This window comes from Rana temporaria, chromosome 13 (genome assembly GCF_905171775.1).
Source record: "Rana temporaria chromosome 13, aRanTem1.1, whole genome shotgun sequence".
Taxonomy (NCBI): Eukaryota; Metazoa; Chordata; class Amphibia; order Anura; family Ranidae; genus Rana; species Rana temporaria.
Window position 1 is genome coordinate 60,107,816 of NC_053501.1, and position 20,383 is coordinate 60,128,198.

Genomic DNA, 20,383 nt, shown 5'->3' on the forward strand with positions numbered 1-20,383 from the left:
CGCTTTATATAGGCCTCTTATGACGTCACAGTTTCATCATGCTCCGGGTGATATCCGCCCCCTTATGTCGTCACCATCCGGAGCATGATGGGACTGTGATGTCATAAGAGGCCTATATAAAGCGGTGCGAGCCGTGCACACTGCATTACAGTGGCAGGAAGCGATGAAGAAGAGAAGGCAGAAGGCGACAGAAGCCCGGGCCCCCCTGCTCGTAAAACAGCTAAAGAAGAGAGTGGGGTGTGGACGAGCCAGATACCGGCCCCCCACCCTAGGTGAATGAGTATGGGGTACATCGTACCCCTACCCATTCACTTGGCGGGAAAAAAATGTAAAAAAACCCACTACACAGGTTTTTTTTTAAAGTCATTTATTAGTCCGCTCCAGTGGGCGTTCTGCCGGGCTCCCCTCTCTTCTTTGCTCTTTTACGAGGGGGGGGCTGGGCTTCGACGTTTTCTGCGGGGGGTTCCCGGTCTTCACCGACGTCTGGTTTTCTTCCGCCGGGGGGGGGGGGGGGCTTTCTTCTTTAGCTCTTTTACAAGCTGCCCCCCGTCTCAGGTTTTTTTCGATGTCTTCTGGGGGGGGGGGGGGGTCCCGGTCTTCACCGCCGTCTGGTTCTCTTCCGCCGGTCTGGTTGACGGTAAAATCTGCAGCTAAAAGCACTATTCTATCCGTCCGTGTGAAAGGGGCCTAATTTTTAATCTGATAAGAAAAAGCCACCAGTACATCTTGAAACAAAAGGTTGACTCTAGTAAATATCTATTGGCACGCCATATTTATTATTTGTGTTTCCTTTTACATCAGGAGTCATAGACTACTGTATTCCTTATAGAAAAATGCTTATTTAAGGTGAAGTAATCATTTAAAGCTGAGAATTAACTAAAATAATCCCAACAGCTTTAGTCATATCACTTATCTGTAATGAAGTATCTTCCAGGTAGCTGGATCTTGGAGAACTCTTCACTGCAGGAATGTCTTCTTCTTGTCTCTGAGCCTCCAGAGCTGCAGTGGTCTTTAGACAGAACAACAGTACAGATGGTGCAACGGGACATGCCTCCTTCTTTCTCCTTCATTGGGAAATGTTCTTTAATTGGATATCACAGAAAAAAAGAAGAGATGCCTGTGCCAACCCAAAAATAATAATTTAAATCTTACCACATTTTCTTAAACAGTAAATTATATTTATAAATAACCCATAAATTGTTAATCAAAAAACCATCAAGTGCATATTAAGTGAGCTAAATTAAATACAAAAACAATTAATTTTCCTAATAAATAAAAAATCATATATTTAACAAGAAAACAATCCCAGTGTTTCTATTCAGAAAAAATTAGCTGAGTCCCATGTGCACAAATTCACATCCGTGACTGGAAAAGATTTTTATCACCAATTTGTGAGACACCCCCACCTTCTGAAATGGACACTCACCAGAAACATGATAAGCAAACGCCTTTGGTTTTATGTCGGGGTTAACCACTCCACTCATATGAGTAAATCTGAAGACTTTCCAAACGGTATGCCAGTAATCACTCTATACCTTTCCACATTAGTTTATCCCAGGGTATCTTAGAAAGCGAACAGCCATCATTGCGCAATATAGTATGCTTTATTTAGTAAAATTAATAAGAGACTTTCACTCACAAGTATGGTGTCTATGGACCGGCACAGAGTCTTTCCATCGATCCTTTTGGGGCTAGTATGCGCCTTTCCCCAGGGCTGGCATGCGGTCCAAGCCTCGATCTTGTGCGGGTTGGGGCAGGAAGTGACGTCGGCGTTACCCAGAATCCTCTACATGTTTCGCATCGAATCATGCGTCTTCAGGAAGAATCTTTAATTGGATAGACTGCTTATAATGGGATTTGTGAATGGTGGAGAGTCCGATCAGAATTCTCTCCCCTGTTTACAGAACATGTTGCAGGCAGTGTAATCGATGAAATAACTTTTTACAATGGAGGAAGAAGGAGGAGAGGATGTGTCCCTGCTGCACAACCTGTATTGCTGTTCTGCATGAAAACTCAAAGCAGTTAACCATCGTAGTGCCAAACTTTCAGAGACAGGAAGAGGACGGGCGTCCCCAAAGTGAAGATTTCTCAAGGATCCAAGTTCCTGCACAATGTGGGACCTAATTCATTACAGGTTATTGATGTGACTAAAATTGTAGGTATTTATTTTTGAGCTAAACTTCACTTTAATTTCTGAATTGAACTATGTAAAGTGTTTTATTCTTTGGTGTTGTTGCGTATGGAGCCATTCCGTTTAGACAAAATGCATCACAACAAAACAGCAGATTTGAATACCTGGAGAAGGAAGAAACAAAGAAATGGGACAAAAAGTCATTTCAAAAGACAGTTTCAAAGAGTTTATACATTCATAGTTTATATAGGAAGTATTGCAATAGGATAAGAAGTTTAATTCATGTGAGAACACCAGTATTGTGCATATCAGCTAATTATACATCAACAGTTAAGCATGGTCAGATTAATGATGGTTGATTTTTAATTGCTTTCTAGAGTATATACCAGGTTTCCTGCTCATTGACATCATTTGTTAATGGAGAAAAGCATGACAGGATAGATCATACAGTGAATGGGCAGGTCTGCATTCTCTATGCACGATGGCTTAAAGTAAAACTATTGCAGCACTTGGTCAATGAGTTTAAAGGTGTGTGGTGTCATCATTCCAAGATCAGAAGAGCTCTCTAAAGCCCTCTGAAATAGGTTTGCGGATGCGTAGGAGTGTGGCAAGGGAAAATGATTGCCAAGTTATTTGAATTCAAACATTCCACTGTAAGGAAATAGTAGTGGCATAGATTTCCAATGACTGTTAATTTGTCAGCTACTGGCCAGCCCAGCAAATTCAGTCCAATTACTGGCTGCTTAAAGCTAAAGAAGTCTCCAAGAACCAAGAAGAATAAATGTCTAAATGTGGCATGCATTTTTATTTAGCCCCCCTGTACTCCGATACCCCTAACTAAAATCTAGTGGAACAAATTGCCTTCAGAAGTCACATAATTAGTAAATAGAGTACACCTGTGTGTAATTTTATCTCAGTATACATTTAGCTGTTCTGTGAAGCCCTCAGAGGTTTATTAGAAAACCTTGGTGAGCAAACGGCATCATGAAGGCCAAGGAACACACCAGACAGGTCAGGGATAAAGTTGTGGAGAAGTTTAAAGCAGGGTTAGGTTATAAAAAAAATATCCCAAGCTTTAAACAGCTCATGGAGCACTGTTCAATCCATCATCCCAAAATGCAAACAGTATGGCACAAGTACTAACGTACCAAGACATGACCATCCACGTAAACTGACAGGCCGGGCAAGCAGAGCATTAATCAGAGAAACAGCCAGGAGGCCCATGGTAACTCTGGAGGAGAGGCAGAGATCCACAGCTCAGGTGGGAGAATCTGTCCACAGGACATCTATTAGTCGTGCACTCCACAAATCTGGCCTTTATGGAAGAGTGGCAAGAAGAAAGCCATTGTTGAAAGAAAGCCATAAGAAGTCGCGTTTTCAGTTTGCGAGAAGCCATGTGAGGGACACAGCAAACATGTTAAAGAAGGTGCTTTGGTCAGATGAGACCCAAATCTAACTTTTTGGCCTAAAAGCAAAACGCTATATGTGGCGAAAAACTAACACTTCACATCACCCTGAACACACCATCCCCACCGTCAAATGAAACATGGGGGAGGCAGCATAATGTTGTGGGGATGCTTTTCTTCAGCAGGGACAGGGTAGCTGGTCAGAGTTTATGGGAAGATGGAAGAAGCTAAATACAGGGAAATCTTAGAAGAAAACCTGTTCGAGTCTGCAAAAGACATGAGACTGGGGTGGAGGTCCAGAGCTACAATGAAATGGTTTAGATCAAAGCATATTCATGTGTTAAAGCCCTGTACACACGGCCTGGGATTCTCATCAGGAAAAAAACGTTGTTTTTCCTGACGAGATTCCTGGGAAGATTTTCTTGCCGGCCGAGTGTACAGACGTACGATTCAAAAGAACCGCCGTTCTTTTGAATGGCACGAACACGGTGACATCATCGACTAAGACGAGCATGCGCTCGTCACATTCGATGCCATCGCCGCCATCTTGCTTCACCCTACCTATGCCTTGGAAGCTACCGCACATGCGTCGTCATTTCGAGCATGCGCGGGTTTTTATGGAGCCAGGTAAGTATACAGACGCTCCAGTTTGTCGGCAGGAAAAATCTGCCAAGAATCACGACGAGAAAATAGAGAGAGCAGGTTCCCTATTTTTCTCGTCTAGATTCTGGGCAGTTTTCTCAACGAGAAACCTCAAAGCCTCGTACACATGCCAGCAGTTTTCTTGCTGAGAAAACCGTGCGCTTTCTACAAGGCTTTAAGGCACGATCGGATATTTCAACAACAATTGTCCGACGGACATGTTTTGTCGAATATTTAGACCGTCTGTATGCTCCATCGGACAATTGTTGTCGGAATTTCCAACAACAAATGGCTGTGCATGCTCTCAAATTGTCCGACAACAAATGTGTTCTGTCGGATTATCCCATCGTGTGTACACAAATCCATCGGACTAAAATCCCAAGTACAAACACGCATGCTCTGAACCAATGCTAAACATCAGACAACAATAGCAGAAGTTGCCCAAAGGGTGGTGGTAAAGAGCTGAAAAACCACATGGTTTGGTGTATGTTGGCTGAAATGTAGAACAAATTCACAGACAATGTCCTTCGGACAAAAATCCACGGATTTGTCCGATGGAAGTCCAATCGTGTGTATGAGGCTTTAGAATGGCCCTGACCTAGAATCCAATTGAGAATGTGTGGCAAGACTTGAAAATTGCTGATCACAGACGCTCTCCATCCAATCTGACAGAGCTTCAGCTATTTTGCAAAGAAGAATGGGCAAGAATGTCACTCTAGATGTGCAAAGCTGGTAGAGACATACCCAAAAAGACTTACAGCTGTAATTACAGTGAAAGGTGGTTGACTCAGGGGGCTAAATACAAATGCACGCTACACATTTCAGTTATGTATTTGTAAAAATAAATTTAAAATCATTTATTATTTTCCTTCCACTTCACAATTATGTGGCACTTTGTGTTGGTCGATCTTATAAAATCCCAATAAAATACATTTACGTTTTTGGTTGTAACATGACAAGATGTGGAAAATGTCAAGGGGGTATGAATACTTTTTCAAGGCACTGTAATTGGTCAACACCATCTGGTGAGTGCATATCCTTTATGGTGTGCATTTCACCTCTCCTACTGGGTGTTTTCAGAAACTCCTTCCTGTCCTTCCTATGGCCTGGTCTAGACTAGCATCTTGCCTTGAGTACCATCAAGGGCAAAATCTCCAATTTGAATGTTCTGTTTAACCACATCCCGCCCGGGCAATAGCAGAACAGGCACAGCGGGGATCAATTAGGCTCCTTTCACACTTGCGTGACTTTAAAGTCGTGCGATTTTTCCGCCACGATTTTGACAGAACAGTATACGGCTGTGGATCTGAACTTGCCCTGCAACTTGAAGTCCGACTTCAATGAACAGGGATCTGACTTTGATTCGCGACAATACCAATCACTGTCTATCTGGTATGAATTTAAAAAAAACACGGCATGGGTTCTCTCTCCAAGAGCATACCAGGCCCTTCGGTCTGGTATGGATTTTAAGGGGAACCCCCACGCCGAAAAAAATAGCGTGGAGGCCCCCCCCCTAAAATCCATACCAGTTGAGAAAACATCACTGCCAGCCCCTGCTCATACACCACTCCTTCTTTGTCACTCATTGTAAATCAAAGCTTCTAAATACCTCCATTAACGCCATAGATCCGGTCATGTGACTGCTCTCCTCCAATCAAAAGCTACACTCGAGGAGGAGGTGGAGCGGGAGAAGGAGAGCGGCCAGAACAAGCGGCCTTAATAGAGGGATTTGGAGGCTTAGATTTACAATGATGGTGACACAGGAGGAGTGGTACATGAGAAAGGCCTGGCAGTAATGTTTTCTGATGTTTAAAGTATGCTGGCAGCGCTGTCCCAGGGCCAGGAAAGGCAGGGTGGCTGGGCTGACTGTTTACCCTCTGTTTTCAGGGTAAAAAAGTGCGTGTTCTACGCTGCTATATAAAGGGTATCTTAAAAAATTCCATTAGTACATAATTGGCTTTAGTTGTGAGGATGAGCTCTTACCTCTGGTAATAAGCCATTGTCTGACTATTTCTTTATATCTTTCCATCTCTTTATATTTTCAACCTTCATTGTTTTATCCCCGTTTGGCTAAGAAAATGATATAACTTTGTGTTATGTGGTGGTTTGTGTCTTGCTGTGATAACTGACCCTTTCACTTCTCTATGTAGGCCGGCAGTACAGTGCTGAAATCAGGAGAGCCGTGTCCTTGTGATATAGACCAACTTGTACCACATGAAACAGAGCTGCACACCGAAACACAACATCAACCCTTGGTTTTATTACCCCAGGAATGGTCATCAGGTAGGGTGTTTTTTTTTTAAACCTAATTTCACAAGACTCCACTATAAACTAATATGCATTGTTTTTACTGTATACATGTGTTTCTCCCTGTTAATTATTTGTTTTTGAATGGCTGAAGCCACGGACTGTGACCTAAAACTGAAAATAAAATAAATGAATAGCTGCTTTTGATTTTGTTTATTGAGCACAAACATATTGGGGTTGATTTACTAAAGGAAAATCTACTTTGCACTACAAGTGTACTTGTAAGTGCAGTCACTATAGATCGCTGTAGATCTGAGGGGACGCTCTGAAATGAGGGGAAGCTCTGCTGATTTTATCATCCAATCATGTGCAGGCTAAAATACTGTTTTTTATTTTCTTTGCATGTCCCCTTCAGATTTACAGCGACTGCACTTGAAAGTGCACTTGTAGTGCAAAGTGGATCTTCCTTTCGTAAATAACCCCCATTGTCTTCAAAGATAATAATAAAAAGGAAATTTTGATTTTGTATATGTATTTTTTTTTAAACTCTGATAAAAAAAAACTTTTCTTTTAAGTTCTGGATACTTGGAGGAATGGTTAGGGGACTCCTGTTATGCCGGCCATAGATGGAGAGATTTTTCTTCCTGCGACCACAGTGTTAATGGGGGAATCCCTCCCGTGGAGCCATTGTGTTCCCAGCGGGAAGGCAGGGGAAGTTGTCCTTGAGAGAACACAGTGATTTATTGCTAGCGGCTATGACAGCTGCTAGCAATAATTGCATGTAAAATCCGACAGGCTGGTTGTACCCACGTTGATTGATCAGTCAACTTTGGTACATTCAGTCTGCCCATACGTTGTTCAAATTTTGTCTGGTTCCTGCTGAACCGGCCGAGATTCAAACTGTCTATGGCCGGTTTTAGGTTTTAACCACTTAAGACCCGGACCATTATGCAGGTAAAAGATCTGGTCCCTTTTTGCGATTCAGCACTGCGTCGCTTTAACTGACAATTGCGCGGTCGTGCAAAGTGGCTCCCAAACAAAATTGGTGTCCTTTTTTTCCCACAACTAGAGTTTTTTTTTTGGTATTTGATCACCTCTGTGTTTTTTTTTGTGCTATGAACAAAAATAGAGCGACAATTTTGAAAAAAATGCAATGTTTTTTACTTCTTGCTATAATAAATATCCCCCAAAAATATATAAAAAAAACGTTTTTTTTCCTCAGTTTAGGCCCATACGTATTCTTATACATATTTTTGGTAAAAATACGCGTTTATTGATTGATTTCCGCAAAAGTTATAGCGTTTACAAAATAGGGGATAGTTTTATGGCATTTTTTATTAATATTTTTTTTTACTAGTAATGGCGGCTATCAGCGATTTTTTTCGTGACTGCGACATTATGGCGGACACATCGGACACGTTTGACACTATTTTGGGACCATTGTCATTTTCACAGCGAAAAGTTCTATAAAAATGTACTGATTACTGTGAAAATTACAATGGCCGCGAAGGGGTTAACCACTAGGGGGCGCTAAGGGGTTAAGTGTGCCCTAAGGGAGTGATTCTTACTGTAGGGGGGCGTGGCTGGACGTGTGATGTTACTGATCATCGTTCTCTGTAACAGGGAACAGACGATCAGTGACAAGCCACAGAGAAGAACGGGGAAGGTGTGTTTACACTCACCTCTCCCCGTTCTTCAGCTCCTGTGACCCGATCGCAGGACACCGGCGGCGATCATGTCCGTGAGTCCTGCGGACACGGTCACGGAGCTTCGGACCGGGTCGCGAGTACGCCGGCGCGCAAGCGACCTACGGCTGGGTACTTAAAGGGCAATGTACCTGTACATGCCTATGCCCAGCCGTGTCATTCTGCCGACGTATATCGGTGTTAGGCGGTCCTAAAGTGGTTAAAAGCTGAGCTTGTGTCCACTTTCACAGAGACAGTAAGTAAGGGAACATAGAAGCCACATATTTACCGAGTGCCCCTTTCGGACCATCGCCTTCTACGTTTGTTAATTCGTACCCCTCCCTCAAAAAATGTATCATTATGGAGATTGGGTCTCAGTGAGTGTTTTACCCTGATATAGCAGAAAAAAAATGCCATTAACAATAGCTGATAATTGGAAAAATAATGTTGGATCATCGTCTCCAGATGTTGTATGGGATGCCTTCAAGGCATTTGTGCAGGGGCTATACATTTCAGCCATAGCGGCTGTTTAGAAGGGACAAAAGACCAATACCCAGTCTTTACAAATACAACTGGAACCTCAAAAGGAGATTCATGGCTCGGATTCTAATAAGAAGAATTTTGATCTATTAAAAGCTGCCAGAAGAGATTTGGATTTACATATGACCGAAACAACTAAATTAGACTTATAAAAAAAATAGACACAGCTTTTGAATAGGGAGTGGAAGGTTCTTGGCAATGTTAGCGCAACAGGATTATTCAGCTACACTTCTATCTGAAGTTAGAACTACTGAGGGGAAAATGGTTTCCATCCCAGAAGAAATCTTACAGACTTTTAATCAGTATTACAGATCTTTATATGCCTCCACTCTCCCCCCTGGCTTCCAACCAGGGGAGCTTCCATCCTCTTGGTTAGCTCTATTACCAGTGAGGAGATCCAGAAGGCCATAAGTACTTTTCTGACTGGATGGACTCCTTATTGAATTTTATAAAAAAGTATGGAGATATTTTAGCTCAAACTGGCAGTAGTATATACACGGGGGTTACTGGAGGGGTATTTTTCAGATTCAATGAGATGCACATATAGTTCTTATTCATAAGGAAGCTAAGGATCCAAAATGACGTGCTTCTTATAGGCCAATAGGTTTATTAAATATTGATTTTTAAAATATTGACAAAGTTGCTAACCTTGAGACCTCAACCTCTGTTAACATCTATTATTGACTCGGAATGACAGATATTAATTTACGTAGATTACATACTAAGCTACATGTTCAACATATATCTTTGGATATAGAAAAGGCCTTTGAAAACTGTCGAATGGCCTTTTCTATGGGAAATACAGGGAGTGCAGAATTATTAGGCAAATGAGTATTTTGACCACATCATCCTCTTTATGCATGTTGTCTTACTCCAAGCTGTATAGGCTCGAAAGCCTACTACCAATTAAGCATATTAGGTGATGTACATCTCTGTAATGAGAAGGGGTGTGGTCTAATGACATCAACACCCTATATCAGGTGTGCAGAATTATTAGTCAACTTCCTTTCCTTTGGCAAAATGGGTCAAAAGAAGGACTTGACAGGCTCTGAAAAGTCAAAAATAGTGAGATATCTTGCAGAGGGATGCAGCACTCTTAAAATTGCAAAGCTTCTGAAGCGTGATCATCGAACAATCAAGCGTTTCATTCAAAATAGTCAACAGGGTCGTAAGAAGCGTGTGGAAAAACCAAGGCGCAAAATAACTGCCCATGAACTGAGAAAAGTCAAGCGTGCAGCTGCCAAGATGCCACTTGCCACCAGTTTGGCCATATTTCAGAGCTGCAACATCACTGGAGTGCCCAAAAGCACAAGGTGTGCAATACTCAGAGACATGGCCAAGGTAAGAAAGGCTGAAAGACGACCACCACTGAACAAGACACACAAGCTGAAACGTCAAGACTGGGCCAAGAAATATCTCAAGACTGATTTTTCTAAGGTTTTATGGACTGCTGAAATGAGAGTGAGTCTTGATGGGCCAGATGGATGGGCCCGTGGCTGGATTGGTAAAGGGCAGGGAGCTCCAGTCTGACTCAGACGCCAGCAAGGTGGAGGTGGAGTACTGGTTTGGGCTGGTATCATCAAAGATGAGCTTGTGGGGCCTTTTCGGGTTGAGGATGGAGTCAAGCTCAACTCCCAGTCCTACTGCCAGTTTCTGGAAGACACCTTCTTCAAGCAGTGGTACTGGAAGAAGTCTGCATCCTTCAAGAAAAACATGATTTTCATGCAGGACAATGCTCCATCACACGCATCCAAGTACTCCACAGCGTGGCTGGCAAGAAAGGGTATAAAAGAAGAAAAACTAATGACATGGCCTCCTTGTTCGCCTGATCTGAACCCCATTGAGAACCTGTGGTCCATCATCAAATGTGAGATTTACAAGGAGGGAAAACAGTACACCTCTCTGAACAGTGTCTGGGAGGCTGTGGTTGCTGCTGCACGCAATGTTGATGGTGAACAGATCGAAACACTGACAGAATCCATGGATGGCAGGCTTTTGAGTGTCCTTGCAAAGAAAGGTGGCTATATTGGTCACTGATTTGTTTTTGTTTTGTTTTTGAATGTCAGAAATGTATATTTGTGAATGTTGAGATGTTATATTGGTTTCACTGGTAAAAATAAATAATTGAAATGGGTATATATTTTTTTTTTGTTAAGTTGCCTAATAATTATGCACAGTAATAGTCACCTGCACACACAGATATCCCCCTAAAATAGCTAAAACTAAAAACAAACTAAAAACTACTTCCAAAAATATTCAGCTTTGATATTAATGAGTTTTTTGGGTTCATTGAGAACATGGTTGTTGTTCAATAATAAAATTAATCCTCAAAAATACAACTTGCCTAATAATTCTGCACTCCCTGTACTTAGGCCTAATGTACACGGGACGTTTTACAACTTCCCCTGAACGATTTAACTTGACAGATAGTAAATGATGTTTAAAAACTTCAGTTTTGACGCGTTTGCGTTTTAGAAGCGATTAAAAAAAATAAAAAAAAAGGTGTTAAAGGGAATATGGTGTTTCAAACGCCTCTGAACTTCCGTTGTAAATGCATTTTTGCTGCTTTTCAAAATTTGCTTCTGAACTCAACTGCCTATAAACGACCCTGTGTACATGGACTGATAATATAACATAGGGGAGAGTTCAGGGGCAGCTGAAAAAAACACCCAACTGCTCCTAAACATCTGTTTATTAGCTGCAGTGTACATGGAGCCTTAGAAGGCTGGGATTCCCATTGGTGTTTATATCGGGGTTGCAGACACTATATCAAAATCCCATGTCAGTGGTTAAGCTGGGAGCAAGGTTGTCAGCATCTTTCCAGTTATATAGGGAAACATAACAGGGCTGCAATCTCTCCCCAATTCTTTTTGCTATAGCAATGGAGCCGATGGCAGAGACTCTTCAGACTTTCCCGATATGGTTGCCCGATATGCTGCTATTCCTGAACAATGCTTGTCCATCATTACAGGGAGCCCTGGACCTGATGAATGGGTATTCAGTGGTAACAGGGCTTAAAGGGGTTGTAAAGGTTCGTCTTTTATTTTCTAAATTGGTTCCTTTAAGCTAGTGCATTGTTGGTTCACTTACCTTTTCCTTCGATTTCCCTTCTAAATGTTTTATTTCTTTGTTTGAATTTCTCACTTCCTGTTTCTCCTCAATAAGCTTTCCACCATCATCCGAGTGGTGGAAAGTCATTTAGAACAGCTTACTGAACAGCTTACTGAGGAGGAACAGGAAGTGAGAAATTCAGACAAAGAAAACAAATAAAAAAAACATTTAGAAGGGAAATCGAAGGAAAAGGTAAGTGAACCAACAACGCACTCGCTTAAAATAACCTGTTTAGAAAAAAAAAAAAAAACTTTTACAACCCCTTTAAGGTGAATTGGAATAAATCTCTGCTGTTTGCTATTGATCCGTGGACACAGGCGACAACATCCTTGAATCTGCCATTAAAATGGGTGACGGAATTTGAATATTTAGGGACAGTAATTTCACGACAGATTTTGTGATTTTTGTGCTGCGTAATCTAACCCCAATAGTTCAGGAGCTTAGAAAAATGTTTTAAAGCATGGGAGACCCTACCTCTGTAATTACTAGGGCGGATACATTTAATAAAAATGAAGATCCTTCCAAAATGTTTATATGTATTTTCGAAATTGTCCCCAGTGGTTGCCAAAATCTTTATACAACTTCATAGTATTTTTACTTCATTTTTATGGAGGAACCAGTCACCTAGATAAATAAATATATATATATATATATATATATATATATATATATATATATATATATATATATAGAGCAATGGTTCATTCCATTGATGCACTTCAAGCATTGTTGTTTCGAGGCTTAAAAAGCCCCTTATAATTTGACTCCCTTAATAGTAACAACTATTAGGGCATGGAGAATTGGGCTAGCTTGTGAAATTACTATGTCCTATAATACCCCCCTGTGGGGGAATCCCCAGTTGCCCCAATTGAGCTCCATTCAAGATCTAGGGCCTGGGCTAAATTTAAGGTTAAAAACTATAGACCAGGTAGTGCAGGGAAGAAACATGAAACCCTTTATAAGATTAATGGAACAGTGGAATATTCCAGATAGCTTTTTTTTTTTTCGCTATATGCAACTTTCTCACGCCCTTTCTGCCCAATTTCCACAAGATCTCCCCCAACTTTATAGAGTCCGGGTTAGAGCAAGTAGTTAGAATGAAATTAATAAAGAAACCCATATCCGCACTATATATCCACCTTTTGACAGTATCTTTATCAGAGATGAGGAAGCTCCGGTCAAGATGGGAGAGTGATATCCCAGAGATATCCCAGGCAGCTGGGAGGCAATATGTCACCTTCTCACTGCCTGTTTTAGCGGTGTAAAGCCTGCACCACCACAAGGCCCCATTCACATGGGATACCGTTTTTTCTGCAACCAACCGCAAAGCAAATTATTGCCCCCACACATTGTGTATAATCCTGTCCAACCTCCATTGTGGCTAAGGGGGAAAGAGTGCACAAGAAGTGTTAAAATCGCAGCTTAACCACCTATTTTTACTGACCAGCTCTCTGTGTAAGCATGCCCTTGCAGTTGATACCTGAATAAAAGTGGACAGTATATCTTACTATGAATACCCATACTTCGGTGACAACTGTTGGGGTTTTTCCTAATTTTGAGGACATATCCACTTACTTTCTGTTGTGACTCTAGGGACAGGATGTGAGATATCCCCATTGGAGATACAAACCTGATAGAGATTCTAAGCCATCCCTGCTCTATTCAGAGCTACATAAAGGTACATTTTTAGGATCATTTAAAGTTTGTGTTTTAGGTATCAAGTAAGTGAAATGTAATAGTCATGTATTGTAAAGGCTAACACAAGAATCAGAAAATGTTCTTCTTTATTGCTTTAAGGTAGTGGTGTCCATTGGTCATCGCAGACATGCAGCGGATTCCGGTGGATTAGTGAAGTTACATCCTGCAGTGGTAATGTACAGGAAGCCACCCTTTCGGGCTTGTCATCATTGAAAGGTAAATATACACTTATCAGCTTTAACTTTATGACCACTGACAGGTTAAGTGAATAAGATTATCTCCTTACAATGGCATATGAAAGTGGGTGGGATAGAGAGCCCAAAAAATTGGCATTGTAGTTTGTTGTGTATGAGACTGGCAAAACCGCAGACCGGTCAGTCTACCCATGCTAACCTGCATTCACAACCAAAAGCACCTATAACGGGCACATGAGCATCAGAACTGGACCGCGGAGCAATGGAAGAAATTGGCCTAGTCTGATAAATCATGTGGATGGCTGGGTGCATATGCGTCACACACCTGGGGAAGAATTGGCACCAGTATGCAGTAGGGAAGAAAGCAAGTTGGTGAATGCGGTGTAATGCTTTGGGCAATGTTCTGGGAAATCTTGGGTCCTACCATTGATATGGATGTTACTTGACAGGTACCGCTTACCTAAACGTATTTCCTGTGAAAATGGTATTCCCTGGGGGCAATGGTCTCTTTGAGCAGGATAATGCACCCTGCCACACTGCAAAAATGGGTTGAGTTGGCATCCAAATTCTCCAGAACTTAAAGTGGTTATAGAGGCTGAATGTTTTTTTTCCTTCTTGCATAGAGGTAGAAAAACCTTCAGTGTGCAGCTCCCCTCTCAGCCCCCTAATACTTATCTAAGCCCGATCTCGATCTAGTGATGTGCACAGGACCCGAGGCTCTCCCTGGCCTCTCCCTCCTGATTGGCTAAGATGCAGTAGCATTGGCTCCCACTGCAGTCCATCACAGCCAGTGAGGTGGGATCGGATGGGGCTGAGTTGTGCTCTCTGTGTCTTATGGACACAGCGAGCCAGCTTGGGAGCGAGCACGCACGAGTGTCCCCACAGCAAGTGGCTTGCTATGGGGGCACTCGGCAAGGGGAAGGGGCACAGAACAAAGACGGAGGACCCTGGAAGAGGAGGATCAGGGCTGCTCTGTGTAAAACCCCTTCACAGAGCAGGTAAGTATGACATGTTTGTTATTTTTAAATAAAGATTTTTCATTTACAATCACTTAAATCCAGTGGAGCATCTGCGGGATGTGCTGGGAAAACAAGTCTGATCCATGGAGGCCCTACCTTGCAACTGGCAAGATTTAAAGGATCTGCTACTAACAGTTTGGTGGTGTCAGATACCACAGCATATCTTTAGAGGTCTGGTGGTGTCCATGCCTTGACAGGTCAGGGCTGTGTTGGCGGCAAAAGGGGGACCTTCTCAATATTAAGTGGGTGATTAATAAAGTTATGGCTGACGGGTGAACAATGGGCGTAGGATGACAATCCCTTTAGCGTTCTTGGTCATCATTAAGCATGTTGGCCCTTTTGCTCACACATGCCAAGAACAGATGAAAAGGTGTCCTTGTGTGAGGCTAGTAAAGCTGTTTGGGAGGGGCTTTAATTGTGTACTAATAATCAAGGCGTGTTCTTTTATTATTCTAGAAGTCTAAAGAACACACTGCACTTCTAAGACACAATTAAATATTTGATCTTGGAATTTTTTATTTCCTTTTCACAGAACAGTTGTAAAAACTATTTTTATTATCACTGTGGTGGCTGATGAATTTTTACTTTCAGCTAATGTTGCAAATAAGGGTCATGCTGTGCTCATAAAAATAAACTTATTTTGGGCAGTGTGTCTTATGCAAGAAGCCTGGGTGTGGAATAGAAGATATGAAAACTTCTACATGAGCCCAAATGCAACCAATAGTCTTGTTTGACAGTTTTGGCACGGTGTGCGTATTCACATGTAGAAAACACTGATCGGTGTGATCAGTGAGCTTCAGTTTGGAAGTGCGGCCATCTAGGTTTTTTTTTTATTTTAGGTTGACTTAGTGGAGCTGCAGACACAATTTATTTTGTTAGCTTTGGATGGCATTATAATACTCAAATTTGTACTGGTGTGTGCATTCCCTTTTTTGGGGATATTTTCCTCCACTTCCCGTGTTGTCACAAAATCGCAGTAGTGTGTACATCTGTAGAAATAAAAACTTTTAACAATTTCTGTTTTGTATTAAAAATTTGAAAAGAAAGTTTTGGTTGGCATCATACTTTATATTTACATGGTATAATCAGACCGTTTGAACTGTGTGTATGGGCAGTCTAAAGGGCATCTGCACCTTTAAAGGATAAGTTCACCTTTCATAACATGTTACGAACAGACCGGCCCCACACCTCCCCGATCCCCGATCTGACAGCTGGCGGTGATCTTCGCTCCCAAACCCTCCGCCCCCATTTAATAAAAAGAAATGAGATGACTTTCTTACAGCCTCCCCACTTCTTCTGCCCCCTGTGCATTTGCTTAGACTCATCCGCCGCCAACTTTTGCTGTTGTACTGATCTGGACACAGCCCCAGAAGCTGTATAGCAGCATAGTATGCAATGCAATGGATCGCAGTCATTGGTCATAGCGGTCATGTGAGAGTGCTGACCAAGGGTCTCTGCTTTTTACATGGGCAGTGGATGGTTCTAAGCAAATGCAGATAAGTGCAGTAGGTCCAGGAGGAGTGGGGAGGCTATAAGGAAGTAATCACATTTTTTTTTCTTTTAAGATATAAAGGTGGAAATACTTTTTAATTTGCCCATTCAAACAGTTGAGATTGTCTGACATTATATTCTCAGCTCTAAAAAGTACGGGTTTGAGTATAAAAAATGATACTCCCTAGAGCAATGCAACATCAATCCGATGTGGAGGGAGCGGCTGGCTCAGGCTGCCGGTCCAGACATCTGGGTGTATCCCGACTACATAGCTCCCAACTGTCCCTGATTTGGAGCAATGTCCCTCATTGTCCTCATTTGTCCCTCATTCTGGTCTGATCCATATAGATGTATATCAAATGCACTTTTTATTTATCAACAAATGTTTCCCAAAGCTAAACCTTTCATCTGATTTTTAAATTGCTGCATTTGTAAATTCCAAAAGCCAATATAAAGGTATAGTAGTGGTAAAAAAAATAAACACTTGTGGGTTTAACCAATCTTGTTTTTTTTTTTGTGCAATTCTCCTTTAAGGGGGCGTGGCAAGGGGTGTGTCCTATGCCTGCATACTTTTGCTGACAGGTGTCCCTCATTCCTATCTCAAAAAGTTGGGAGGTATGCGACTATATAATCGGGATCTTTTTAGAGCCTGCACTGGCTGCACCTGCTGTCGGCTGAAAATGGGTCACAGGAGTGCAGAATGAACTGCATTCCTGTGAATCATAGGAGAAGTACAGCCAAAAAAGAAAAAGCTTTGACTATACTTCTTAATGATCTAACTAGTGTAGGTATTTAGGGTTGGCAAATGTCAGTGCTGTGTGGGGTAAGTAGAATCAGTTGTACCAATTCCACATATACAGTATCTCACAAAAGTGAGTACACCCCTCACCTTTTTGTAAATATTTTATTATATCTTTTCATGTGGCAACACTTTGCTACAATGTAGTGTGTGTACAGCTTGTATAACCGTGTAAATTTGCTATCCCCTCAAAATAACTCAAGCCATTAATGTCTAAACCGCTAACAACACAAGTGAGTACACCCCTACGTGAAAATGCTCAAATTTGGCCCAAAGTGTCAATATTTTGTGTGGCCACCATTATCTTCCAGCACTGCCTTGGGCATGGAGTTCACCAGAGCTTCACAGGTTGCCACTAGAGTCCTCTTCCACTCCTCCATGATGACATCACAGAGCTGGTGGATGTTGGAGACCTTGTGGTCCTCCACCTTCCATTTGAGGATGCCCCACAGATGCTCAATAGGGTTTAGGTCTGAAGACATGCTTGGCCAGTCCATCACATTTACCCTCAGCTTCCTTAGCACGGCTGTGGTCTTGGAGGTGTGTTTGGGTTTGTTATGTTGCAATACTGCCCTGCGCCCCAGTCTCCGAAGGGAGGGGATCATGCTCTTCTTCAGTATGTCACAGTACAAGTTGGCATTTATGGCTCCCTCAATTAACTGTAGGTCCTCAGTGCCGGCAGTACTCATGCAGCCCCAGACCATGACACTCCCACCACCATGCTTGACTGTAGGCAAGACACACTTGCCGTCGTACTCCTCACCTTGATGCAGTGTGCGGCGTATGGTCTGAGCATTGACAGACTAACCCCCCACCTCTTCAACCTCTGCAGCAATGCTGGCAGCACTCATACGTCTATTTCCCAAAAACAACCTCTGGATATGACGCTAAGCACTTGCACTCAACTTTTTTGGACGACCATGGTGAGGCCTGTTCTGAGTGAAACCTGTCCTATCAAACCACTGTATGGTCTTGGCCACCTATGCTGCAACTCAGTTTCAGGGTCTTGGCAATCTTCTTATAGCCTAGGCCATCTTTATGCAGCGCAACATTTTTTTTTTTTTTTAGATCCTCAGAGAGTTCTTTGCCATGAGGTGCCATGTTGAACTTCCAGTGACCAGTATTAAAGAGTGAAAGCAAAAACACCAAATTTAAACACACCTGCTCCCCATTCACAACCTTGTAAAAATAACAAGTCACGTGACACTGGAGAAGGAAAATTACTGATTAGGCCCAATTTGGATATTTTCAGTTAGGGGTGTACTCAGGTTTGTTGCCAGCGGTTTAGACATTAATGGCTGTGTGTTGAGTTATTTTGAGGGGACAGCAAATTTACAATGTTATACAAGCTGTACACTCACTACTTTACATTGTAGCGAAGTGTAATTTCTTCAGTGTTGTCACATGAAAAGATATAATAAAATATTCTCAAAAATGTGAGGGGTGTACTCACTTTTGTGAGATACTGTATGTAATGATGTGGACCTCGTAACCCAACATCTTCCATCCTGGCTGTTCAATTTAGTAGTGGATATCTGTTAGCCTAGAAATTCATGAAGGCCCTTACACAGACAGATTATAGGCTGGAAAGATCTGTTAGAAAAATGAGTTCAGCCATTTGTAACATGTTACTTTGGAGCAGTCCCCCTTTACCCCCCTGTGACAGTGGGTGGGGGATCCTCAGCCTGCACCTGCTGTCACATTTTAAAAACCGTTCGGCTGTGCAGAGCTTTGCCCACAGAGTTCTGTGAATAAATACACTACAGGTCCCAGCTTCCACCACGACCAACGGCTTGTAATTCTTAATTGTGAGGGGCGCTGGTGAGCATGCTCGTAGATCTTCATTCTTCCTGCACCTCAGTAACTGCCTCTAGAGAGATATAGACAGACAGCTGTACTGAGTGTCTGCATGAGCCTGGCATTATCCACTGATAGCGGGGGCAAGGTTTTGCAAGTTACAGTGTAGAAAAATAATAAAAGCACATTTTTTTTACCTGCAAAATCATGTGCATGTGTTAATTTAAAAAACAAAAGGTGAACGTGGCCTTTAACTATGGTTTTGTTTACAATGGCAGGACAAAATAGGTTGTCATCAGCAGATTTCAATAAACCATAAATGAGACATTCTGGAAATAAGTATCCCTTGTGTTTAATGGCCAAGAAATGTAATTAGAATAATTTTTTAAATAATTGCGTTAAGGTGTGTTAAATGTGTCTAATTGCCTGTGTGTTCTGTCTTACATTAAAGTAGATGTGGCAGAGTTCTGAGAGGAGTTTTCATGATGATGATTTTTAAAACTGAAATGTGACAGACAAAATTCACACTGAGCTTATAAAACACAACAAGATTACAGGTTTTGTGGAATAAATGTCCGACTGAACTGGGGTAAAGTACTACCTGTTGAATGCATCTTTCTGCTCCACGTGGCTGTTGCACTTTACAACTCTCCACTAAAAAAAATTCCATCATGAAAGACTTCCATCCGAATTATGTCTTGATTGAAAGAGAATTTAAAGCACAACATAGAGTTCAGTAGTAGATAATTACTGGAAATGAGAAAAACAGTGCGCTTACCCAAAAATACAAATAAACAGCAGCAAACTCAAAAATGTTATACCAACATAAATAGCAATAGTAAAAAGGTGGAGTTGCGCTAAACCATGATAGATATGCCTTGATAGGTCATATAGACACAAGAAAAAATTTACAAAATAAGTTGAATAAAGAGTCCAAAAATTCTGACAAAATTAAGTGAAACAATTTGAATGGAGTCCAACAACCAGAAAGATAGTGTAGTAGCACGCTGCTACTCGGGTGGAACAAATTCTGGAGACGTAGCTATCTGATAATGCTGACCCTTACCGAGATGTAGGATCCTAATGGATCAAAACGAGCAAGAAGCCAAACACCTGGGCTACACAGGGGATCGGAATCTTGATATAATCCTCCCGGGAGCTCATCAGCAAAGCGACCAGAAAAACAAAAAAGCTAAAATAGTGTAATACTGTGGGATAATAGGTAGGACACAGGACATCCCCCAGTGATAGGCAACAGACAGTGTGACATGAAACCTCCACCAATGAACACACTGACCCTTACCAGAGCCCTGGATCCCTTCAAGGATCGGATATAGCAGAGGAGATATGAATAACACAGAGCAGTAGATCTTCTCAGACGTGATCCTCTTAAGCACCAAACGATCAGACAGTCCTCATATGCACCAAGCAGTCAGGCAGACATAGGGAAGAAAGCTCACCATAGCATGATATCGTTTAGAAAAATGTAATAAAAAATATAGTAGCACACTTACAATGTTGTAGAAAAAAACACAGCATGTAATAAAGGCCGGCCGGTAACAGGACAGATTCGTCCTCCCTTGCGGTGACGTCAGCACGTCTCCTCCCGACGTTTCGTCTGAG

At 42.0% G+C, this 20,383-nt stretch overlaps 1 protein-coding gene across 3 annotated transcripts in view; it reads left to right on the top strand.

Moving 5' to 3' along the window:
• Positions 1 to 20,383, top strand: part of DPH6 (diphthamine biosynthesis 6) — a 143,050-nt gene that overhangs the window by 64,758 nt on the left and 57,909 nt on the right. For 2 of the 3 annotated variants that reach the window (XM_040333224.1, XM_040333223.1), the window contains exons 9-10: positions 6,330 to 6,462; positions 13,560 to 13,676. In XM_040333224.1, coding sequence (XP_040189158.1) covers positions 6,330 to 6,462; positions 13,560 to 13,676 — 250 coding nt within the window. Of the gene's footprint in view, positions 1 to 6,329; positions 6,463 to 13,355; positions 13,441 to 13,559; positions 13,677 to 20,383 lie in introns of those variants that run through there. The other variant, XM_040333225.1, reaches the window with a different exon arrangement.